This window comes from Charadrius vociferus, unplaced genomic scaffold (assembly GCF_000708025.1).
Source record: "Charadrius vociferus isolate BGI_N301 unplaced genomic scaffold, ASM70802v2 scaffold643, whole genome shotgun sequence".
NCBI lineage: Eukaryota > Metazoa > Chordata > Aves > Charadriiformes > Charadriidae > Charadrius > Charadrius vociferus.
In genome coordinates this window covers 544,171-569,832 of record NW_009647512.1, presented here as the reverse complement: position 1 = coordinate 569,832, position 25,662 = coordinate 544,171, and the positions used below count along the sequence as shown (strand labels likewise).

Genomic DNA, 25,662 nt, shown 5'->3' with positions numbered 1-25,662 from the left:
TGGGTGCTGCCCTGTCTGATTCCTGCACTGACCAAGACTGGGCTGCTGCTTATTGCCATGAACTCTGCAGAATAACTCCAGAGGGAGCTCTGGCCGTCCCTTCTCGCATGTGACCAGTAAAACCAAATTTTCTTGGGCGTTACCTCGCTGCATCTCCTGCAGGTCTTCATCCTTCTCCCAAAGGACTTCTGCTTGTTCTGCTTCTGATGTGGGACCTAGGTCTTTTAAAGCTAAGCTGGTATTTGTTTAATTCAAGGTGAGGAAGAATGTGACTGAGAACTGACTTGCTTAAAATTAAGTTTCAGACTATGGCCCTGAAGCAAGCCCTCGCGTAGTTGGTGAGAAAATCCCTTTGACTGAGGACACTTTAGCTCAGGTACCGTGTTTCCTCCTAAAACAGAGTCAACACTCAATCCAGATATTAAAAAGGAGAGAGTATTCAAAAGGTGTTTCTCTAATAACAATGTGGTTTCTGTCTCTGGTGGGTGACATCTATGTGTGTCCCACGGGTCAGCGCAAGGCTCGTTGGTGTGCGTGCTGCCAAGGTGGTGGCTGCGCTGCAGACACCTGCTATAACCATCCTTTGTTATTCTTGCCTGATGCTGAGAAGGGAGATCGCTAAAGAAAGTGGGACTACTTGGAATTGCTTGATATTAATTTCCTCTTGTATAGGTTCAGCTTGGCCCTAAACTTGATTCTTAGATTTACATCCAAATACTATGCAGTCTCTCTTGGGTTGTCCTAGGGATTTACTAGGGTTTGGTTCTGAAATGCTTAATTTCAAAGCTACGTAGCATTTCCATATCACAAAAAAAAAAAAAAAAAAAAAAGAAAAACAAATAAAAGGATGCAAAATAGTGCAAGGAGCAAATTTTCAGTCTTATAGTCTTAATTTTAGCTATTTTTCAGATGCTGGAGGTGCTGAAGAGCAGATAAGAGAAGCTGAATGCCTGACTGTTTTTTGAACACCCCACAGCACTGCTTGGTACACTGCTACGATGCTTAGTTTTGAAAAAATCTGGGTAAATCGTTATGAAATGATGTGCTCTTTTAATGACAGCCGTTGCAGATAGCAAATTTAATTGCTGAAATGAAATGATGAGCTGCTTATAAACATCAGGAAGTATAGGGCTGTACACTGCTTGAAACAAATGGGAGCTGTACCTCCTTCTCACGGCGAGGAATCTTACCCTTCACTTCACAGGTGTAAGTTGTAACCTGTTTGGGTTTTTTTTGTTTGGTGTTGTGGTTGTTGGTTTGGTTTGGTTTTTTTGTTAAATAAAATTGATATCACATCGATTATATTATCCTGCAAATTGGTTACAGTATCCCAAATGCAGCATAAATAAAGTGTGGCCACCATCTCTCTGGTGCCGTGTATGGGGAATTGCGTGGAAGCTGTGGCGGTGACTGACGTGCCTGAACACTGACGTGCAGAGCTGGCTTTCCTCGTGCTGCTCCAACGTAAAACTGCCGTCCCCAGCAGGACAGCGCAGCCTGCAGCCGGCCAGTTAAACCACTCGGGTCGGCAGCGTTGGAAGCCCAGCACGGCCCTTTCCGTGTGCTTGAAAACCGTGAAGGGCAAAGCAGGCACGCTTAAAAATCAATCTGCGTGGTCACTGGACTATGAGCTTCGTGTGTTTTCTGCTGAAGGGGTGTGTGCACAGCAAAACCTTTCTGTAGCTCTCATTAAAAAAAAGAAAACCAAACCCAACGCTTGGATCTGCTCTTAACCTGGCTCGTACCCGCCTGAGCCGACCAGTGCTGCTCGTTCCGTACCCATGCGCTACCTCCTCCTATTGCAAGGCCAAATACGGTTTTCTATGGTAGGCTAAATTAATGATAAGTGTAGACAGAGAAAGCTGACTCCTCTTCTGAAAGTGGATTTTTGTTGTTGCTGTTACTGCACCCGACAATGGGAATTTATTTTTGCCTCATCTTTCCCAAAAGTCCTCCCCTGGGAAGAAAGCTGAAGCCTCCCGAATGTTTAGGATGGATTAGAAACATTCAGGGGCTATAATATTTTTCAGGTGTTCTTTCCGGAGCACGTTGAGTGGCGGCAATCCCGTTTCTCAAGCTGCTATTGCTACTGTGAAATTCAGCCTCGAGTCCTCTGTCCAAACCGCGTACCTGTCAAAGCGCAGAGAGACCGAAGTGCTCCACTCGCACAGAGGCAATAAGGCTGGCAAGGTACAGCACGGGGGTGTTTTTATTTATAGCTCCAACATCCTGCATGTTTCCAAACAGTGCAGTGACAAGCCACTTGCTGGAGCAGAGCTGCAGGTGGTGTTTGCCACAGGTTACAGGGTTAATGGAACAGAAACTAACAATTTGTGTTGAAAATGTAAAATATTTATCACAAGCTACACACTATTTAACACCTCAAAGACGCGTACCAAAGCCAAATTTGTATACTCTGAGACGGAACAGATTCTTGCATATACTAAAATCACCAGTCACATAGTGGCAAAATTAATATCAATGTAGAAATACATACTGAAATTTAATAATCCACCTAAAGACGATATCAAGGTAAGGAAAAGAAGAATTGAAAAATTCCTGGTGTGCTTTGTAATCTAAAAATTAACAAACCACCCTTTAAAAGTGTGTGCTTGGGAATGAATAATTGAAGTGTATTCATTTGCAATAAGTGCATCTGTTGCTTTGATTTCATCCACTAATGTAACCTCAGCAAACGCCTCACTTCATGGGTTCGGCTTCTGCATTTGGAAACATTTGGTGTTATTTAGGTTATTACTACAGTTGGGGCTTAAGGAGGAAAAAAAAGAAATAGGTTGTGCAGTAACGCATGAGGATGAGAAGGCTTCTGGTAACATTGCAAAGAAAAAATAAACCCGCATCCCTGGAATGAAAAGGCAGCTTAGAGTCACCTGTAAAACCCAATAATATCTATTTGAAACGGGGGCTGTCGTAGGGATGTGCACAGCGTGCTCCGTGGCGGTGGGGAGATGGAGACCAGCCCGAAGGAGGCGGTGGGGCTGTGCTGTGCCCTGCGGCTGGAGAAAGCCCTCGGCCTCCGAGCGGGCGCGCGAGGGGCTTCGGTGTTTGGTGGTAAAACCAAAGGTTGAAGAGCTTTGGACAGGAATGACTCTTGGCTGATTCGAGTGGGTTTGGCAGGCTCAGCGGGGCAGGCGGGGGTGCGGGGGCTCGCACCCTCCTGGGGGGCTGTCGGGAGCAGCACGGGCTGCTCGGGGAATCTACTGAGCCTGCGAAGGTTTTGCGGCAGTTGTTTCTCAGTACTGCTCTCTCTTAAATGCAATATGCGGTTTTAAGATTGTCGATAGTCTGATCTGGTTTTACTTCCAGGAAAGGATTGCAGGCAGGTTCCTGCATCCTCCCTTCCGCGCAGCTGCAGGTGGGGGCTGTGCTGGAGTCCACAGCGGTTCGCTTATTCCCAAACGTGATGCATGTCCTTATGTATAGGGAAGGATCTAACATGGGCAATTTGAAATGGATCCAGCTCATGCAGAGAGAAAAAAAATCCAATTACCTTTTTCTCCCACATTACTCATTCACCCAGACCCCTGCGTTTCCCGGTTCTGGCTTGCTAATGCAAGGTAATTAAAGCGCTGCGATGCCGGCTTTTGATAGCTACCGTGGCAGTGGTGTGGATGTACGTCAGTGTGAAGCTCATCTGAAAGATGGCATTTCCCTGGATGGCATTTCCCTCTAGTTTGGGATTTGAAAGGTAATCCTCCACAGAATCTTGCTATTTCACGTTTTCCTTCCTAGTCGAGATGACAAATATTGTCAAAATATTGGGATTGTGCTCAGACTTAATGAGGGAGAAGGTTGTTCTGTGTTTGTTTGTTTTTAATCCCTCCTCCAGCTGTACTGCTGAGGCTTTCCAACACTTTTCTGTTTGTAGAAGATACCGTCTGTCACTTCAGTTCCCAGAGATGGTCCAGGAGGAAGATCCCGTAGAAGGTCCCCAACCAGCTTTCCTGCTGGGGTCACTGGGACTATTCTGGGTAAAAATATGCTGTAGCCGCTACTGCTCGATGCCGCAGGGTTTCACCTGGTGTCAGTGAGTGCAGCTGCACCGCTGACAGCCTGCACTGACTGTCTTGGCCCTTTGGGCTCCACAAATCCTTGGGTAGCTGTATTTCTCAAAAGGGCTGGACTCACTCTTGCTTTTGTCTTAACGCTTACAAGCCAGCAGATTTGTAAAAATAATAGAAAAATTAAAAAAAAAAAATCCCTAAAATACTTGGTTTCTCAAGCTTCAGCTGCAGTTTCTATGCTTTGAAACACATCCAATATATGCACTTTAACTTTTAGTAGAGCTTTAATTCGTAACTCCAGTTCTTCATAATCTGTTCAGGTTTGTACTCAAAAGCCAAGTGAGACTTTTAAGGTACAGTATAATCCAAACCAGAGAAAAAACATCTGCAAGCTGATAGTTTTTTCTCCTGGAGAATAACCTGTTGGCTTCCCCGCTTCAGGTGTGGGTTGTTTCTTGGAGCTGTTCTGCAGCAAAGTGCTCCGGGTCTCTTGTCTTCTTGTTGTTGGGTTTGAGGGTTTGGGTTTGGCTGGTTTTTGGCAGAAAGTCTTTAGAATATTTTATTTTATTTTATTTTATTTTATTTAAACGTTTTTCTAGAAGCATCTGTGGGGTTTTTTATGTTGTTTTCTTCCAAAAGTCCCATAAAACTCGCGGCATTTGATTAGGCAGGAGTCTTTGAGAAGCAGGGAAATGGCTTATTGGTGAAGCCAACCTCTGGGGAAGCAGACAGGCAAGTTTTCATGGGAAACAAAGCCACCGGCTGAGGTTATTTGGCAAAACTCTCACCTCTGGACTCACACTCCCCCCACACAGCGGCGTTAGGCGGGCAGCCTGGCTCAAGCGCTGTGGTGAGCCACCAGCACGGCTCTTGGAGCTGGTGGGGTGTCTCGCGGAGGCGGGTGCGGGCTGTCGGCCGAGGGCTGCCCGGCCGAGGCAGCCGCCGCAGCACCGGTGTCGCCCTGTGCCCGCTGCAGCGCACGGCAGGACCGGGAGGAGGACTTGTTGCTGGAATTCACGGTTGCTTTGTTGCATCTCAGAAGCGCCAAAAAGCACCTGTAAAACTATTGCACACAGGTAGAGAACAGCAAGTTAGCAGGAATTTCATTCATTTGCCTAATTGTAAGACAGGCTTCGGCTGATGGCCTTTCTATGTTCATTTCAGTTCCTGGAACGGTGCTGAAAAAAGCATGGATGTAATAATATCTTTTTATTAGAAATTGGATTGTTTTGTAGCAAAAAATATGTCCTTGCGCTAAGTGGGAGCTCATGCTGAGGTCAAGGTGTCTATAAGCTAAGGTGGGATGGGGTCCCAGGTAGCAGGAGCTGGGGGAAAGAGGTGCCTGCCTTTTTCCTTCATCTGGGCACACAAACTGGGCTCATCGATGCAAAAAAAGAACAAAACCAAGGAAAATAAAAGAAGTCGTTTTGGCCAGTGTTTCATGAAGAAGGCAACGTTAGCACCACGGCAATATTTCAGCACTACAGGGGACAGGTGAAGTGGTAAAATCCAGATGGGGCATTTTGCTTGCTTGCAGATTGGGTGCTGTATTTAGTTAGGGGCAGTTGGGTTTTTAAGTCCATTTTTTTAGATCAATTTACATTTTCATTGTCCCTTGATTGAAAAGTAGTAGGGAGGGCTCGTAACAATTGTCCTGAGGTTTTATTTAATACAAATATTATCGACTGCACAGCAATACAGAGAACAGAAATGAGTAAATGCTTTTCAGCCCATTTTCAGGTTTGTAGGAGCCTCTTACTTGATTGTGCTGACCCCACGCACAGATGTAAATGCCGTCGGTGCGCTGTGGGGAGGAGGTTTCGGGGAGCTCATGCTAGCCTGCAGCCAGGTTATCAATATATCCCCTTACTAAAAGCATGGTAGGGGTTGAGCTCATTGAATGCATGAAATGTTGGCTGGTTTGATTTGTATTTGACTGGGGAAAAGATGAAAAGTTGTATAATATGCTTGGCTTAAGCTCTCAGGTGGGGATGGTTTGACAGCCATTATGTGAGGGGTTTTTATTCCAGTTGCATGGCAAACTGGTGCATCTGAGAGTGGGGGGGAGGCTCTTGCATGAAGTTCAGGAAACTGCCTGTAGCAGAAGAAATATGTATTTTAGATCTTATGGATTGTCTGCGTGGCCTCCCCACAACCGCACAGTCCAATACTGATAGCTGATCTCTCGGGCGTCAAGAGACTCCAAACCAACTTTAATAGTCATTCTCTGTACAACACAGCTGATCGATAGCAACAAGCTCTGACAACTCTTGCTACTGACAGCCAAGGGAAAAATGATCCTGCTTTTTGTCGGCAGTATCGCTTGCTAGGGAAAATGGCTTTTGAGAAGTTTCACACAATTTTTGCATCAGCTGAAATGCCTTTATTTTTTTAATGAGAAGCTGAAGTTTCACAGGAATTACAGACTTTCTTTTACAAGAAAATAATTATCATGTACTATTTTATTATATTATATATAATGTGGGTGTATATATGTATTATTTATTAAATTTTCTATTTTTCTGGGTTTTCCTTTCCCCGCCTCCCCTCGTGGTTGAGTTTGCGTGGGTGGGTGAGGCTCTTATCAGCCATCTTTCTGTAGTTGCTTAATGCCCAGGAAATTTCTGTTACGGTGTAAGAGTCTTTTATCTGTTTAACCTTCACCTACCCCTTGCCTGGAGGCACTCACTCGATGCGAATGTTGTTTTATCCGGCGTGTTCTCTGATTTTTATCCAGCCCGATCAGAGATTTCTGAACATTTACCAAAGCTGGGGGGAAGTCTGGATGTAGAATTGTTTTAGCGATACCATGAAATTAGAGGGAAATGAAAGCTGCATCAGTTAACACGTTATCCCCTATAGATTTCCATACCATCAGGACAGCTGTCTGTGTTGAATGTGGCTATGTGGATGATCAGCACTTCCTGTTCGTGCTGTAAATCTGTTTGCGCCCCCCCAGTGCAGCCCCCGGGAGGGTGGGTGCAGCGCTTCTCCCTGGCCTTTCTCAGCCTTGATGATGCAAAATGTCCCAGGAATATTTTGCAAATCAAAAAGGCAACAGGGCTGCTGCTGGAGAAGAACGCCTGGGCTTGGGGGTAGCGGCAAGGGGGTGACTCCGGCACGGATCTCACGGTACCGGCCAGGCTGTGACTCCCCATGTGCTGGATCACTGCTGGCAGATGGATTGTCCTTCAAGAGCCCCTCTTGCCAGGAGCTCCCAGCTACTCTGTGCCCCGGTGCTCGTTGGCACAGCTACCTGCTGTCCCAGGGGCAGCTGACAGTTACTCAGGGGTCAAGAAAACCCCCATCTCAAAACAGGAATAAAATATCCTGTGCAACCTGCTGTAGGTGACCCTGCTCTGGCAGGGGCTTGGACTGGATGATCTCCAGAGGGCCCTTCCAACCCTGACCGTTCTGTGATTCTGTGACCAGTTAGATGATCCAACAGCCAAAAAGGTCAGACATCTAAAATTTACATATAAATAAACACCAGCATTTTGAGTGCTGTGTGAACAAAATACGCTAGTTACTGGGTGTTCCTCTTGTGACTGTAGTTGTGGAGCTTAATTTAGGGATAAGAAGAAACGTTGCCCTGCAATGTTGGATAGGAAGAGTAGGCTGTGTGAGGACGCGGGTGTGATGGAGAGGTGGAGGGAGCACTGAGGAGCTGTGCTGAAACCTAAGACTACGCAGGTTAACTTGTTTGATTATCCTGTGTGTTTTGGGCTTGGTTTGTGTTTTGGGGTTTTTGGGGGGTTTTGGTGGTTGGGGTTTTTTTTGTATGGCTTGCTAAGGAATAAATCTCACTTTACCCTGCTCTGTCTATCCCTCCTCTCTGCACACAGCTCACTTTTGAACCGGTTTTGGAGCCAGATCTGCCAGTGGAATTAGCAATGCCACTTTCCTAGCTGAGTTTTATGAAACGAGGCAGCTGGGCAGAGGCGGGAGAAGGGGAAAGAAACGTCAGAGTAAGTACGAAGGATCTTACAGTCCCCCCAGGAGCCCTCCCTGTGCAGCGGGGTGGGCAGTGCCCACAGGAGCCGGTGTTCCCAGGGCTCGGCTGCTGGTGGAGCAGCCTGCGGGCAGCGCTCGGTGTGTGTCCCTCGCACGGGGATGGGGGGAGAGACAGCCCCTGCGCTCGCAGGGGAGCCAGAGGAGCTGTGAGTTTCTTGGTTCAGAGAGCAAAGCTGTCACCGTTAGCAGAAAAGCTCGGGTGTTTAGTAGGAAGGATTTCACACGTGTGTGAAACAGTCAAACAACCTGTGTCAGCATTTTCGGATCGGAGGTGCTGCTGCTGTCTTCTCTCTGGAGTCAAGCGAAACTCAGAGTATTGAGTTCTTGGTGGTCTATACTGAATATAGAAACCTGAACGCTGATCGCGGCTAAAATACTAACCGGGCAATGAAAACCAAGGGACGTTTAGACAAAAAAATACAAAACAAAGCGTGTGTGTAACTCTAGTAGTAAAAGTTCACGGTGATCTCCAGGGAGGTGTTTGACATGGATGAGCCCAGTTTAATTTGTGTCTACCTGCTGTCTCTAAGCAATCTATTTAGTAAAAAGATTCATTAAGAAAGCATCTGTAGAAAAGATAACTTCTCTGCACAATCTCTGTTGTTTCATAGAGTGATCCTTCCAGCCCATGAACATGTTAAGATTAGTCTGTGGTTGTTAAACTGCCTCCCTTGATTTAACTGGGATTGCACACGTTTGGAGCGATGCAGAGTCACCTTTGCAGGACGGGGGCTCTGGCCGTGGGAATGGGTGAGGTGCAGCGCAAGCCGGGGAGGGGGGGTCAGCCAGACCTCCTCTTCGTGTCTCTGCAACAGGATTTGGGCTGAGATGGCAGTCACCAGTTCCTGTAATTAGCTCAGGGCTGCCACCTCTCTCCTGGGTACCAGGATCGACGGCTCACGCTGCCGCAGTCCATCAGCTTGGCTCTGGCTGGTGCTGCTCCCAGGCGTGGGACCAAGGCTTGGCGCTGTGGGAAGCACCAGCAGCTGTGGGTCTGTTTGGGTGCTTTTCCTCTAGTAAGGGATGGTAATCTCTCTTCAGTGTTCCAGGCAGCTTCACGAGAGAATTTATTTTTTTTTAAAAAAAAAAAAAAAAAAAAGGAGAAGGGAAAGAATTGTTCATGTCACGGGGAAGAAGTCGGGGAGTTCTGCAGGAGGCTGAGCACGAGCAGAGAAAGCAACGTACTCCCCCGAGCTGTTAGTGACAGTGAGTAGAGCTGATGGACGGCGTCATGGAAACTTTTTACTCCCAGGGAATTTCTCATGTAAAAACACCTACGGTTACTGCTACACTTCAAATCAATCCTTTACCATCATCATTAGTTTTCAAGTGAGAGTGAGTGATTTACTGTGTGTGCTTCCTAACAGCTTCCAAAAATGAATTAAAGCAGATGATTTGCTAGATTCAGAGAAAAAATTATCCACCTGCTATAATACCAGAAATGCAAAGATCACTGCAATGTGCCTGACTTAAGTGGGCTGATGGAGCTGGAGATGGTTGAGGAACTGGATGAGCTCTGATGCCCTCAGCTTGCTCTCTGTAGATCTCTGTTCACCCCCTGACCCCCTTCTTCTGAGCTTTTAGTCTCTGTCCCTGCGCAAGGGGCTACCCCAGCTCCTGCCCATTGTGTGCTGTGCATCACCTTGATGTTTTTTTCTTGTGAGCAACATTGCATTTTCTTAGCTTGCACAAGAAAATGTAGCCTAACGGGTGGTGAAAGGGGAAGGTTTCGTGATTCTGAAACCTTTCCCCTGCCAGATCATGAGTTTTCCCCTCGCTGGGTGTGGGACTACAGCTGGGACCAGCACACGGTCCTCCCCCTCCTGGTATGCGGGGAAGGGCTCGGGTGAAACCCAGCTCTGCATGGGAAGGATGTACCCTGTCTCCAGCCCAGTGGGGCAGTTGCACACATCAGCTTCCCTCTCCCAGGATCGCTGGGCGCAGTTGACGCTATTTACCAAAATCCCACATGTGCTGATTAAGAGAGAGCATACTTTCTGGTTTGGCCATTTCTGGGAACTTTTCAGACGAAGTACAACTAAGTGTGCTAAGAAACAAACCTGCTTCTGGAGCTCTAGGGACTAATTAGCACCAGAAGGAGGAAAGAAAAACAAATAAAATGATACTGTGTGAGGCATGAAGCATGAAGGAGTTATACGGCCCATTTTTAGTGGGTCAGGAAAAAGAAAGGAGAAAACTTTGCACAGAGCAGGTGACAGAAGAGAGGATCGATGGCTTTATAAAGCTTCTACTACTCTACTCCTCTGTTTTATCTAATGAATACTTTTCCTCTACAGAGATTAGACCCTGACAGCATCCTTGGCTGTCAGGGTCTAATCTTGTTGAGGAGCATATTAGCTTAACAAACGTGTGTTTCAGGGGATGCAAACTCGGGTCAGCAAGGGGGTCTCAGAGCAGTCGAACAGACGCAAGTGGTCACAGGAGGGTCTGTCTTCTACCATGCGAAGGATCTGGCATCCTCCCAGCTTCCATCCTCACAGGTGGAAACATGACCCCAAATCTGAACAGCATCTTTGGTCTCCACCTCACCTCAGCTCACAGCTTTCACTTGAGGGGCTGGGAGGGATCGAAGACTGGAAATGGCATGCAGGGCAGTTAAATCCCAGTTAAGGAAAAATAGTCCTGTTACTGGTGCCTGGGTACCAGTTCCTGGAGTTTCTAAGGGCAGAAAAGTAGGGTGGAAGCAAAAATGGGTACTCTTGGGCTGAATCAACAGTTGTATGGTGTAGTGAAGCATTTCACTTCTATTCTGTGTTGAATATAGTTAAAACCCACATTCTCCTGGCATGAGTTAAATCTTCACCAGAAAAAGAGGCGTTATTTATGGGCACCGTTCAGCAAGTACTGAAAGATCTCCGGGGGAGCTCCAATGCCTTCTCGAGCCACCTAAAGATGGGGTTTTCCATTCCCCTTTGGCATGGCAGCAAAGCCAAGGAGTTGCTGGTGAGCTGTACCAGGGCCCATTGCCAGCGCCGCAGAGCCCCGTCCCCCTTAGCCAGCAGCACGCTCGGCTCAGAGGGGTCTCTCGGTTGCTATTTGGACCTGTGGGAATTTGCTTATCTAACTTCCAAAAGTCCAGATTTGTCAATTACCTTTGCTCCTCATAGCCCTTTTTCCGCGCTTCCCTCTCATATGGTTTTCCAGTGATGTCACCGATACAATCCTTGTTTCCCCTCGTTATTTCTTTACTTCTTGCATACATTGAATCTGAGTAAACATAAGGATAACATTTTACTTACCTGTTTGTTCAGAAATATGTAGATGATGGGGTTGTAGACTGTGCTGCTTTTGGCAAGGATGGACGGGATGATGCTGGCTGCAGGGGTGATGAGACCGGGTTTCCCAAACGTAGCTATCAGTGCCACAGTCGCGTATGGCAGCCAGCAAAGGAGAAAGCAAATTACCATCACCACCACCATGATCAGGACGCGCTGCTCCCGGCTCCGACCCATCCCTTTATTGATGCCACTCACCTGGGTGGGAGAGAGGCACAAATCCACTATTAGCAGTGCTCATACTGGGAGCAGATGATGCACGGGAGCTCCTGGAGTGGCCACACTTGGGGCAGGGTTGGCAGTGTCATATTGAAATGTTGTTGGCTGGAGAAGAGCTGGCCAGTCAAAGTGGGCAGAGTTTGTATGTTATGCACCCAAAGTATGTAGATAACAGTTGGAATAGGGTCAGCGATAATGCTGTTCGTCTGGAACAGCCTTCTCCAGTTTCCTCTAAATCACAGCATTTGACGTGAGTTTCTTGGGCAGGAGGGAAGAAGGGGGAACCTGCCCTGGTCTAACTGGCTGTGGAGGACCCGGCGCTCCCAGAAGGATTGCTTGTCTGAGTCCTACCAGCAGTGATGCACCCAGCCAAGGATGAAATGCTCTGTACCCAGAGGCCACGGGGGCAGGAGAGGAGACAGGCAAGAACATGAAGAACAAGGGTTTGAGAGAACTTTCTCCCCTGAATTGGAAAAGTCAGCAGCTGAATTGCTGATTTGCAACAGGTTCTTCTGGATTTGGGGTTCACGCATACTCGTAAGTAAATTGTACTGTATATAAATACTGCTGTCTTATGCCTCACCCTTCTTTCCTAGTTTTCAGTGTGTTTTGAAAAATGGACCTTTTCCTGTGTGTTGTGTAACGCCTGCACTCCAAAGTGCTGCGGTAAGCACGAGAAACTAACTCTTACAAGCAGTTTTACGGGGATTCCAGCGGGATGTATTTGTGTGCTGCAAGTCACCTTGAGACTAATTAAAAAACCAAACCAAAACTGTTCAAAAAGTAGAACATATCTGTAATTGCCTGCTGAGGGAACTCTAATACCGAGTACTTTATAAATATACTGTTAATGTGCAAACGAAATCTTTTATGACACTTGTCTGTGATTTAACAGAAAAAAAAGTGGTATTTGCTACAAGGCAAATAAAGTTGTTAATCAAAATATTTCCATTAGTGAGAGGTGAATATTTCGCTCAGAGACACCCACAGGCATCAGGAGCTCAGATTTATTCACAGACATCTCAGACAGAAAGCTCACATTTATCTTCTTATATTTCATGGAGATGATTCTGTATGACATTTTCCCTGTGTTCAGATTTGTTTGAAAGTCTGCCCCAACTTGGTTTTAAATTTTACAAGATGCTCAGGCTGTGGGATGAAGTAGAAGCAGCTGGATTGGGGTACGTGGGTACAGGGATGGAAATGGAAGAAGAGTTGTATTTTGCATCATGTGTGCTTGATTTTTAGGCTCCTGAGAAGAGGCACTGAAAGGCATCGGCAGCTGGCTGCCAGGGTCCTTTATTCCCACAAAAAATCCCCATTTCTTTATGTCGTCCTGAAGCCCTCCTATTCACCATCCCATGCCAGGAGACACCTGGGGCAGGTGGCAGGTGATGCCTTGCAAGTGGTGTACCTTGAGGAAAACCAAAGCTCCTTTTTTTTCTATTGAATCATAGAATCATAGAATGGTTGGAGTCGGAAGGGACCTTAAAGCTCATCTTATTCCAACCCCCCACCCACTAGACCAGGTTGCTCAAAGCCCCATCCATCCTTGAACACTTCCGGGGATGGGGCATCCACAGCTTCTCTGGGCAATTTGTTCCACTGTCTCACCACCCTCAGAGTGAAAAATTTCTTCCTGATATCTAATCTAAATCTCCCCTCTTCCAGTCTGCAGCCATTACCCCTCGTCCTATCACTACATGCCCTTGATTTCTATTGATTTTAGAAATGGCAACCCAACTTTCCTCTTTCTTCAGGTAAGGTCAGAGAAGACAAATGTTTTCTGGATGTTTTCCAGATCAAAATCAGCCTGGTGTGAGGCTGGGCGTGAGAGGAGTACTCAAGATACTTCCTAGTTAATGACCTTCAGCAGAGCTCAGGCCACAGGGGAGCTGGTGTACTGCTTGGTCTCTACATCTCCCTCTGAATATCCTGATGCTGTGTGACACACCTAAATGGGGAGAAAAAGCTGCTTTTTGTCACTGGGTTGAACACTGAAATAAAGCTAGTGGGGTACTGCTGATGGTACACGTTCTACCAGTGCAACGTACCTGTCTCAGCCAAACTTATATCATGTAGTACTCTCTTCACTTTTTAAGTATTTTCTCCTTCTCTTAAAAAAAGAAAAGCTTGCAGTTTTCAAACTGATGCTGCCAGGGAGCGGCTTCGTGGGTAAGCAAGGAAAGGTTTTCATTTCCTTGCCAGCAGTAGGAAATGATTATTTTCATCCTTCGAGGCCAGCAAGTTTGAATATCCTCCCCCTTCTGAAATTCTCCTTGAAGCATTTTTGCTTTCAATTGCGAGGCTCCCCTTGTCACTCAAGGAAACCTGAGACCTTGATATTAATATTCAAGGCACATGCAAGAAAACTTTTGCAAAACTAAACAAACTCAGCAGCCTTGAAATGCTGCTGGCACATCATCAGCGGATGATCCACAACTCCAGGGCTGTGGATCAACTTCTGTAGATGGACAGGAGCAAAGAGCTGTGCGATGCTGACAAGTGACGCTGTGGGCTTTTACTTTAATTTTGCCTTGATAACTTGCAGGGAAAGTAAAACCACGCGTCTTAGCCCAGGTAGCTTGCCCGTAGTTGCTGGCCTGTAGAGGTTGGAAAGTCAGCCCAGGTTGTTTCTGGTTTAGGGCTAACAGCAGCGATGCTGCTGCAGGAATTTAGCGCAGAATTACCCTGGCAGTGCACTGAGCTGCTGTAAAGTGTCCTTCACTTCTGGTTTGGTGAAAAATCTAAATCTCAATCTGCAGTGCAAAAAATAAACTTAAACAATCTCATTATTTCAGTAGGTTTTGGTGCCGAAAACACCCACAGAAAATGTGCTTTTATAGCTTTATGTTTTCTTTTCTGAAAGTTGAGTCTCTGTTTCTCCGAAAAATGATCTTTTCAGTTTTCTAAAATTTATGATGCCTCTGTATCACTCATTCCCTATGTTGCACGTGTGGTCCAGTGTTCTGAGTTAGCAGGACTGGGGGGTTCATCTCCAGGGTAGCTGGAGGCCCTGGCGACATGTTGCTCGTACAGTGATGCTTTCACATGCTTCCCATCAGTGTTAATTTTTACATGGAAAACTAACGAAAAGATCAGGAATAGCTGGGAATCTCTGCAAACATCTGCCATACCCAGTTAAGGTCCTGACCACGTTTCTCCTGGGCTCTGTTCAGCCTTCGGTCCCCGCCATGGGCAGGCAGTAAAGGCTGATGCTGGGAACCCTTGCTGAGTAGTGAAAAGATGGTTTCCCAATGGGCTCGAGTCACATTCCGCGACAATTTACGTGTGCAGGAAGAAGGCTAATGTACTGGAAATGTTACTGTGCAGTCATTCTTGCATGTCAGCTGTCCATTTTGCCATAACAGTCTTCACTGTGTCCTTTCCAGCTAAAACTCAGCTGAAGCTTGATCACAAACACTGGGGCCAATGAAGTATTTAATCCCATACATTATATGGGCATTTCTATATGAGCTGATGGAATATGCCGTCTCTTAATGCAACCCATGACCCCGCAGGTTTGCTGGATGCAGCAGCAGTTTGTTGCGCTGCCTGTTTGCCTCTGCCCGGGACATTATAGACCATGATGTGCCTCTGCTATGTATTAACTTCTGCTATTAGACAGGATCCACGGTGGAGATGGCCATGGGTACAGGAGAAGGACAGTCCCTGTGCTGAGGTCTATCATTTAATAGCTAAGTTACTTTGCAATTTCTACTACAGAGAAGCACCTCTAGATGGTAATTCAGCCTGCAGAAGTGATTAATTTGCCTCTCTTCTTTTTTCATTTACCATGGGGAATTTACGCAGCCATCCACCCCGTGTAGGAGCAGTAATGCTCACAAATACAGCGTTTGTGTGGGATGGCACCGGGTGTCACGGACAGGAGAAGGACATGGATGAGAGACTAATGCAACAAACAATAAGAAGAGGTTTAAATAGAGGTCACTGTGGACACAGCAAATTCCTGGTTGATATTGCTGACACATACTGTGCAGAAAGAACAGAGTCATCACATTGCTAGGAAAGTAAAATATGCTTTTTCAGCAATGGATATGGAATTGCTCAGTAACATCCAGGACCGGAGAGCACAGCTGGGTATACCCAGGGCTGCCTGGGAGGTTTAGCCACAAATCTCCCACTGGGATTAGTTCCTGAATCCCCAGGATGATCTGAGAACCTCAGCTGAGTGATTATGTTTTCTCTTGGGTTTTTTTGTTGGTTATTTTTTGTGAAACCACCACTGCATTTAGAGTTTGGAGAGCTGACAAGGACACTGACAGGACTAGGAGGATGATCCTTGAGAAAAGTTGGAACAAAGGGAGATAGAGGAGAAACAACCTCAACCAAACCAGGTATGCGATGGCCTGAGCACAGCAGCTGAGGCCCCTGGCTTACGTGAGCAAAGCTGCTGTATTTCTCTAAAGCGAGCGGCACAGACACCCCTGAGCTGTGGCAGCAGCTGAACCACCTTCAGACATCACTGCCTGTGCATCAAGAAATAGTGCCCGAGAGCTATGAAATCAGATATACCCGGTTATGCTCTGCCCTGGTGAATTAATAGCTGCAGTTACTTGAATACATACTAGAGAACCAGACTATAACTTTATGAAGTTGCAAATAAATTGCATTGCCTGTACATTAAAGGTCAATCCAATTTCTTCTAGAGCGGATGTGAGACTCCCTGGTGGTCCCTGCACATCAGCTTATGCCCTACTTTTAAGAATTGATAAATGTAGGTAGTGGGTTTCAGTAGGGACGTTGGATGCTTCAGGGGAAACTCTCAACCCTTTGAAGAGTTACAGCGCTGTCCTCAGTTGATGCTCGTAACTCAGGTCAGATCTGTGGGCACACACACAAATACATCTGTGCGTTGCTTGGAAAGAGCTATGAGGTGCTTAAAGTGACATCAGGTGCATCCTGCGCACAAAGCAGGCTGCCAAGGGAGCCTGGCGAGCACGGACAGGAGGTCCAGAGTCCATGGGACCTCTTGGAACGAGAATAACCTACCGCTGCAACCATGGGCTTGCTTAGCAAAGGCTGAGCTAAAAGAAACGGAAGCCCAGCAGAAAGCCTCAAACAGTAAGCCAACAGGGTTCTTACAGACAGGAACGATTGTGAAAACTGATTTAAAATAGCTGGTATTAGTTTCAGGAGCAAAAAAATACAATTATTCTCAAGGTTGGGAAACCTTCCTCGGGATTTCCAGGAAGGACGGAAGCGTGCCTGCAGGTGACGGGTGGAGGGCTGCGCAGACTCTCGCAGTAGCAGTTGCACGTTCCTTCCGTGACCACAGCATTCTTGGCGCTTGGTTTCTTGCCTGGGACTAAGTGTAATTTTATGGATAATGGAACACCTTATGCACAGGGAGGAATAAAACATCTGTAAGAAATTGCTTTTGCCTCAAACCGCTAACTAATTTCAACTAGAATTCCGTCTTTTTTTTGTGTGTGAAAGAGATGTAGCCTGAGGGAGCTGAGCCTCGTGTTTGGATTCACTTAGGAGGTGCTCTGCTTTCCCTGCCCAAGGTTTCTGGTCTCACCTGCACTGCCCCAAGTAGAGATTCAAGAGCGAATGTCTATGAATTATGCTGCTAAGAGCATGTGAAAATGCAAAGAAATCTTCAACCAGATTAACATTTTTATTATTGAAGCTTGATAACAGTCCACGTAAGTCATCTGTTTTTCCAGCCAAACATTTCCTTCTTCCCTGCTTTTTTCCTATGCTGTTTTACCTTTCACTCCCTCAGTTACTGAGGCAAAATTTGGGCTGACCTGGGCATCTCATCGCTTTTGGAATGCTGTAGAGACTTCACCTCACTTGGCTGTGTTACAGGGCAAGGGAACCGGATGATAAATGTTATGACCATTCATGATGTGCAGAACATCTTATGCTCCCGAATCCCACTAATGCTTACACGTGAGATTGTATTTAAAAACACACAACTTCAGCCTTAAACACAGGTTCATCTACCGTAATGAGTTGGGTTTACGCCAGAATATTCCAAGTTTGCTTGTTCATACGGAGGGGACACTAACAGCTCCCTTTTGGTGGGGCCAAATAAAACTTTTGACCCTCGGGCCGTGCCCTCGGTGCTGCCCAGCTCTATGAGTCGGCTGAAGATTTGCCTCTGCAAATCATCTTTTTTTCCAATAAACGAAGGCTGTGGAAAATCTCCCGTGGTAAGTGTATTAAAAAGAACAATCCCATGGAAATTTGGCCAGAGGTACTTAAAGCTAGCTGTAACCCAAAGAAGGTGGTCTCGGGCTGTGTCCCGTTGGAAGGGGATCACACAGCCTCTGTAGGGACCTTCACTGTGCGGGCAGAGGGACCGGCCCCTCCGTTACCGATTGCTTTCTGGAAGCTGCAGTTTCCACTATTAACACAGACCTCTGCCAAAGCTTATAGGGAGGCAAGGCGGGGAGAAAGAGAAGAAGAAATTCATTTCCAGCCGCTGTGCTGACGTCTTTCACCTCTGCTATAGTAATTTTTCTCATCTCTGAGAAGGCTTGGAAGGTGCCAGATGAGTAATTGTAAGGGCCTTGTGGCGTGCAAGGGAGAGAGCTCTGTGGCTCGGGCATGCCCTCAAAGTGCTCACAGCATCCTCTTGCGCTCACCTCTGTCCTCACAAGGGTGTGATTTAAGGTTAAAATTGAAATCTAAATTCAGTTCCTCACTTGCCTTTATAAACATAGAGGGCTCCATAACTATAAGGAGAGGTCTTGCAATCGCTAAAAGGCATTAATTATGAATTTTAAATATCAGAATACTAAAATAATTCATTACGGTTGATGTTTGCAAAAGGTCAAGCAGCAGGTGTAGGCACGGTGCAGCGCTGCTGGGACATTTCTGGGTTCTACGTGTCACCTCGTCCTTCTCCTGGTCAGCTTTCTGCAACCCAGCCGGTGTGCTTCTCGGCTTTGGGGCGCTGAACTGCATAAAGCAGAAAATATTTACAGTTCAAAGGAAGCACGTCCTTTGGAGTTATTAATCTGCATAGCACATCTGCCAGTGAGAATGAATATTAAAATACTTCAGTACTACTTATGTTCACACTGGTGTTGTTCCCCTCCTTCTGCATCTTTCTTTGATGTTTTAATCAGTAATGACTGTGATGATAGCACTTTCTTCTCATTGACAGTGGAGTTCTTCTCAAACTTTATGTGACTTCTAGATATCAAATCAAGCATTAGCAGAACAGGAGCCTCAGGATATGTTGACCCGAGACTGTCCGGAGTGTCCTTGGGGTGTCCAGGCAGGCAGGCTTGGTCCTGGCACGCAGCAAAGCCCAGACCTGGTGGCTGCTGCCAGCCATGAGGAAGGCTGTCCCAGTGCCTTCCCTTCCAGGGGAGCGGGAGACCCTGCACTGGTCCCCCAAAGGGCACAGGCAATAGCTGTGCTCTGAGATGAGTGTGTTTTAAAAGCAAATTAACTGCATTAGTGCTATTGTATGTGATAACAGCCAAGTATGTCTGTATAGCAATTGCAAAATGTCTCAGAGAAGACTCTTGGGCTCCTCTGTGTGGAGTGTTTGCAGTGCTAAACCTCTTCTCCTAGGGATTCTCTTGGGAATCCAGAGAGCTGGCAATGTGCTGGTGTGTCTGTTGTATCTTCCAGGACACTCGGGTAGAGTATTTGATCATTTTAGGGGAAAACATGGCTGCTATTGCGGAAAACCCATGGTGTTTGGGGTACAGCTGTACTAGGCTTGAAATGGCTCCACACTCCGGGTTCGTTGCTTGCTCTCCTTTCGGTCCCCCGCAGATCCACCCGTCGCTGTCTGAGCTCAAAGAGCAACTGGGAGCCCCTTTGGGTGCTGGTTTAGTGTCGGGGCAGGGGAGGTCGGTCACAGCCCTCCTGGCAGTCAGTCTCACTGCCAGACTTGAGTTTTTGTGGTATTGTTTCTCTGCAAAGCCTAGAAGACCAGTCATTAGACCGAGGACTGATTGGTGAGAGGGTGCTCTCCCAGGGCAACTGCTAATGAGAGGTAATTTGCATTTGCCTTGCTGAGTTGGGGGGGGATTTTAAACAGTGCTTCAAGGGCTGCTGCGAGGGGTGCTCCCGTAGAAAGATACAGATGGGATTCACTCATTTGCTGAGCCTCCTTGTTAATTTTTTTTTTTTTTTTACCTGGTGACAAAATGACTTAGTTCTGGGGGCAGATTTCTCCCTCTCGTTCCCACAGCACACTTTCCCTGCAGGTTAGACGGTCGTGGGCTGAAACCCAGGGCAGCGATGGGGCAGAGAGTAGGACGGACAGAAATGCTGGCTGGTAGGTAGCACAGCCCGGGATGCGAGCCTGGGCTGGCCCTGCGCTCCTGCGACATGCAGAAGAGTATCGCAAAGAGCCAGTGGAGGAGGAAAATGCGGTTTGTGGTGCTGGCGGGTGACTGTGCTGTGGGAAGAAGGGAAGTGCAGCTCAGCCTGCGGGGCACGGCTGCTCCCTGCTGTCCTGCAGGCTGAAAGCGCTCGGCGAAACTCAGCTTCCCTAACTGCAAAGGCTTGAACGCTTGACTTCGGAGCTCTCGAAGCCCCCGCTGAAAAATATTTGAGCTAGAGGGGAAAAAAAGATTTCACAGCTACTTTGTTTTCAGCTGGGAAAATCCTTACTGTGTTCACCAGGTAAGTGACTGCTGTTGGACAAATCTCCGCAGCACACAAACACAGTGGCAGAGCACAAAGTGTATCCCCTCCAAATCTTTGGAGAAGCTGAGGACAGTCGCTGTGTCCTCCTTCAAAGCATATCCTACAGGGAATAACCGTACTTGGGGGTGGGGGGGAGGATTGTTGCCCCTTGCTTCAGAGGTGGCCTGTTGCCCTTGTTGTACCTGTATTTTGTGTTCACATAGATGTCTGATCTTCCAGTGCCCACGGTTATTGCTGCTAATGGAAGAGTTCCTCCGGCTCTGAGGGGGAGCACTTACTGCAGGAGAACCTGCAGCACAGACAAACCAAGTCTGGGCAGCTCTGGTGATGCACCAAGTATGAGCAGCTCTAATGAGCAGACAGCGCCTGCCACCATTTAAGTGGGAAAATTTAAAAGCATCCCACAGTTGCGTTTTCACTGGGATTGGAGTCAAAAGGAGCAAAGAAAACCAATTCCATGTTTATTTTGTGCGTGGGTAGATTTTCCTGTTTCCAAAGGTGATTGCTCTCTTCGATCAGGGGGGCTGCACTGTTCCTGCAGGCTCCTCTGGGTTCAGCTGTCCTAAGCCTGATTTCTCTTATCTGGCATCTGAAGCGTTTCCGTTCTTAAGCTTTAATGCTTCCTGCCATTGGGAATGTATTTGTCTCGCACTCCCAGTACAGGCTCAATTTGCTCTGGGTGAGCACTGCAGCAGCATTCATAATTGTCTAGATAAACGCTTGAGGACCGGTGTAATTACTCTTTCCCCTTCTTGCCAGTGGAAGGGAATCGCTGTCAAACAGTGCTGTTTTCCCCCATTTTCCTCTGCCGAAGCTCTACAAAATTATTACCCCCAACATTAGAAACTGTTGGATTAATTAACAAAATTAATGTGTAACACATCAAATGCCTTGCTATGGGTTTGTTTTTTTTTCCTTTCCATAACACTTGAGGGACCAAGAGGTGTGATGGAAAGCATCCTGGCTTTCCCTGCCCCCTGGAGCAGGGCACTCAGAGGCCCCTGCAGTGGGTGGTGAGGATGGTACAAGTCTGGTTATTGGATAAGCTTTAAGAGCCCACATGTGATTATTTCCACAGTGCAGTCCCCAAAATGCCTTTGGTCCACATAGGCAGCGTGTCTGGGAGGTGCTGTGGGAAGCAAGCCTTGCCTGGGGCTGCGCTCGCCCTCCCCACACCAGCGGGCCAGCCCGGGCGTTGGTGGTGCTCACGGCTTCGGGCATAAATGTCCCCATGGTGCTGGGTACCTGTCCCCTGGCTGGTGTGCCGGTGCCAGCTGGAGAACTGGAGATGGGGCTGCAGCCCTGCCAGAGGACCCGACCTCTGATGGGCTTTGCTGCTGCGCCGCTTATCCTTTTTGCTCTGGGAGGAAGGATGCTCTGGTGGGGTGGGACAAGAAGGGGAATTAAAAGTCTGGAAACTGGTGAGATTTGGAGTCTGAGGTGAAAGAGCTGCTAATCCTCCCTTAAACCTCAGGAGCTTTGCATCACTGCGCTTATGGTATTTTTATGCTGATGTAACTCAACCCAGGGCAGGAGTTTGTACAGAAAAGCAGAGTATTGAGCCCATGTACTAATTTCCAAGGGCGAGCCACAGTCAATAATTTGGAGGCAGCACTTCAGATTCATGTGTCAAGGGGATGACAGAAGAATAGCCTGTCAGTGAATTAAGGAAAAAAGAAAAATCCATGCTGTAATATAGTGATATAAAAGCTGGAATTGATTATATTTGCATTCTGACAATTCATGTGAGGGGGCTCTGCCAAGCTTGTCAAAAACTCTAAATAATGACTTTTTAACCCCTGTGCTCAACAAATCATTTATCTGTTTCCAACAAACTTTTTTAAGGTCTCACGTGCTTACTGAAACCCGATAGCAGAATGGTTGTCTCCTGCAGGTTTCATGGAAGCAATGGGGGAATCGCTGCCTGTATGCCACTTTCAGCAAGCTGGTTATTTCCAACGGGGACCTTGGGATGCAGACGACATTTGACAAGACAGTTTACCCAAGCAGGTATGTACCTGGCATCTTTACACCCCATGCCTTGGGTTAAGCATGCTGGTGAAACCCAGGAATGGTCATAAAGAGCTCTTCCTTCTCCAGGACATCCAAGAGCTCAGGTTGAACCTGATGCTGACTATGAAGTATTTATACTAGAAGGAATCCCAAACTATTGTTTTAGAATCATAGAGTCGTATCATAGAATGGTTTGGGTTGGAAGGGACCTTAAAGACCATCTAGTTCCAACCCCCTGCCATGGGCAGGGACACCTCCCACAGCCCAGGTTGCTCAAAGCCCCATCCAGCCTGGCCTTGAACACCTCCAGGGATGAGGCAGCCACAGCTTCTCTGGGTGACCTGGGCCCAAGCCTCACCACCCTCAAAGTAAATATTTTCTTCCTAATACCTAATCTAAATCTCCCCTCTTTCAGTTTAAAAACATTGCCCCTTGTCCTATCACTACACTCCCTGATAGAGTCCCTCCCCATCTTTCCTGTAGACCTCCTTTAGGTACTGGAAGGGGCTATAAGGTCTCCCCAGAGCCTTCTCTTCTCCAGGCTGTAGCCCATGAATTGTTTGCATCGCTGAAGTTGTATTTGAGAGACTCGCCCATGTGCACTGTTTCTGCTGGCTGGAATGGTTTTGAAGCAGTAAAATAATAGGTGCGACCAAGTTTTTCAAACCAGCATGGGGATTTGGATGGAGGATGCATCTAGCTTTCCTGTGCTGCCCAGCCTCATGTCCCAGGGGGTTTCCCCAGCTGCAAGCAGCTGCCTGCGTGCTTCACCCTGAGCCTGATGTCCTCTAACCCTGCTTAGGCTCCTAGGACCCCCTAGGGCACCGGGATATGCAAAATAAGAAGCGGTTGTTGGATTTGCTTCTCAGCTCCTCGCAGCCTGCTTGGAGGAAGCCCCCGTGCAGGAACGCCAGGGAGGAGAGGCAAACCCTCGCACCCGGCTGTCTGCCACCGCACAGCTCCGTCCTGCTTTTCCAGCACAACAGCCTCCCCCCAGGTGAAGCAGCAGCCTCTGCGTTCGCCCGGTCCTGCAAGCGCTTCACAGGGGGCTGTGAAATCGGTACCAAAACAGAAGGACTTCTCAGAAAGGAGATAATGAAGAAGAAAGCTCAATGTGTTTGAAAACCTAAATATCCCTCATTTTCTCATGGTTGTTTTCAGTGTTGAGGTTTATTGTCGGCAGTGTACTGTAATACCTTCAAGTATTCATTTGAAATGACTGGCTCAGAGCGAACCCTTCCCTCTGGCTGTTGCCTGCCAGCCTGAAATGAGACGTGGGGGCAAAAATGGGTCCTGTCTCTGTGGTGACAATTTTCTTCAGGTTTAAGGAAGCTGTGAGCTTGAAGCAAGACGGTACGAACTGTCAGCTGCTTGCAAGCAGCACAGGAGAATGTGAGAGCCTGGACTGATTTCCAAGATTTTAAGCATCCCTGCATATCTCCTGTGATGATAATCATGTCAGAAACCAGAGCATGAAAATACAAATGTCAAGCGAAAGGATATAATTTTTCATGCCTGGCTGAAACTGAACACCCCGATCTCCCACTGCAATTTTACTTCTGTAAGCGGTGCAGATAACCTCAGTTAAAGGAAGCTATTCATGGCAGGAGTCGAAGGCACAATAAAAGGCTATTGCCTAGAATTTGGGATCTTCTAAAAGCACAAATGTCTGTTGTTCAATTCCTGAAATATTTAGTTTGCATGTGAAGCTTGTTTTGTTCCGTCTTTGTCTCCTCCCTCTGACACCCACCAGGGATTTTGCTGCTTCTGCACCTTGCCGCCCTGGGGGAAGCTGAGCAGCCAGGGACGCCTGTCGGCAGTGAGCACACTGCCTGCGCCCGGGGCAGGAGGCTCTGGGGCTCTCTGTCCTCCTGCAGCTCCGCTGTCCCCCAGCTTCCCCGTGCTCCCCCGGTGTCCCGGCCGAGCTCCGCAGTGCCCAGCCCTCCGTGCTCAGCCGTGCCCAGGTGCATCCAGCAGCACTGGCTGGTTTTGACTTTGCCTCTTTGTGGAAAATCCCTCTTCGTGGAAGGATAACTCGCATCCAGACGGAGGTCTGTGTCTGGCAAACCGGCTATGACACTGGTAGAGGCTGAGCCTCTGAGGCGGTGCTTCTGCTGCGTGCTGGGGCTTCAGGAGCCCCATCCTGCAGGCTCATGCAACAAATGTGAACACATTGCGTGCTCAGACTTGGCACAAACTGCAGAAAAAATAGCTCTTCTACTTCTGAGAATAATTTTCATGTTATTTCCCAGAAGGTTCCTGTGGTTTGAGGTCCCCGCAGGACCAGACAGCCCAGGAAAGGCAGCTCCTGACCTTCACGCTTGTCACCCCTGACGAAGGGTGCAATAACCCTTTGCCACCATCCTGTCCCCTTTCTGTGCCACAGCTGCCACCAGAGGACCAGTTCACATCCCTGAAGGGATCCCATCACTTGCTGGGTTTGCAGAGGGCTCTGCTAAAGCTGCTGAGTCCTGCTGCCACCTAAACCGGTGGCACACTAATGCCCACCCTGGTGAGAGTGTCCAAAGCTGTCCTGAAGACACAGATCTGGCCTAAAATTCCCTTGTTCTGTGATGGGTGCATCTGTGGGAAGAGTCCTTAATTTGAGAAGTTACGCCTTCAGCGCTCTCACCTATGGGCAGCCCCAGCAGAAATCAAGGCTCTGCTGCCCTGGAGAGAGCAGGGCTGGGAGAGCCCGTCCGAGCCGTGGGGATTGCTCCGACTGTGGCACAGCACAGCCTTCCCACAGGGGACAGCTCTCCGCCCAGGTTATCTCGCTGGTTTTTGCCCATGGAGTAGCTTTGGAGAAGAAGAGCCTCTCCTGCAGGCGCTACCTGCTCCAGCCTTGGCTGCTGTGACCGCCTTGTGACAAGCAGTGCCTCTAAACCAGTAGTTGCAGCTTCAAAAGATGGAAAAAACCAGAGTCCCGTGGGAGCCATGTCCCCACCTGCGCTCAGGGGACAGGTCTGCGGTGGCGCAGGAGCAGCTGCCGCTCCAGCAAAGGGTGACCAAGGAGCACTGAGCTCGCTGTCAGGGGAACGAAAGGTATTTGTAACCAGAGAGTGGGCTGGGAGAGGCTGAGAAGGATTAACACAAACATCTCCGCTGATTTAATTCTGCCCGGAGTCCCAGAGCAATAATAAGCTTAAGTTAAACGTTTACATCTGCAAATGTGGCTTATAGAGTGATGTTATCTAATTTCCTCTTATCTTTCAGGCGCTTGCTGCACAGCCTGAGACAAAGCCAGGTCTCCTAGCACTGATGGAGCTCGCGCCCAGCCTGGGGTGGGCTCCTGGGGCGCAGGGGACAAACTGGGGCTGCGCAGGGTGGCAAACGCTCGCTTTGTGCCAGGGGAGAGCGGGTGGCCTGAGCTGCCTGGTCCCTGCCTGCCCGCTCCTCGCCTCCCCGCAGGCTGGTCCCCCACACAGGGGGGGCCGGGCCCCGGG

General features: G+C 47.9%; 1 protein-coding gene across 1 annotated transcript in view; it reads right to left on the bottom strand.

The window, feature by feature from the left end:
* Positions 1-4,863: 4,863 nt before the first annotated feature.
* The window catches only part of LOC104282672 (pinopsin-like), a 43,082-nt gene continuing 22,283 nt past the window's right edge, over positions 4,864-25,662 (bottom strand). The window contains exons 4-5 of the mRNA XM_009880788.1: positions 11,300-11,533; positions 4,864-5,088 (exon numbers count right to left, since the gene is read on the bottom strand). Of these exons, the coding sequence (XP_009879090.1) occupies positions 4,864-5,088; positions 11,300-11,533 (459 nt within the window). The remainder of the gene's footprint in view (positions 5,089-11,299; positions 11,534-25,662) is intronic.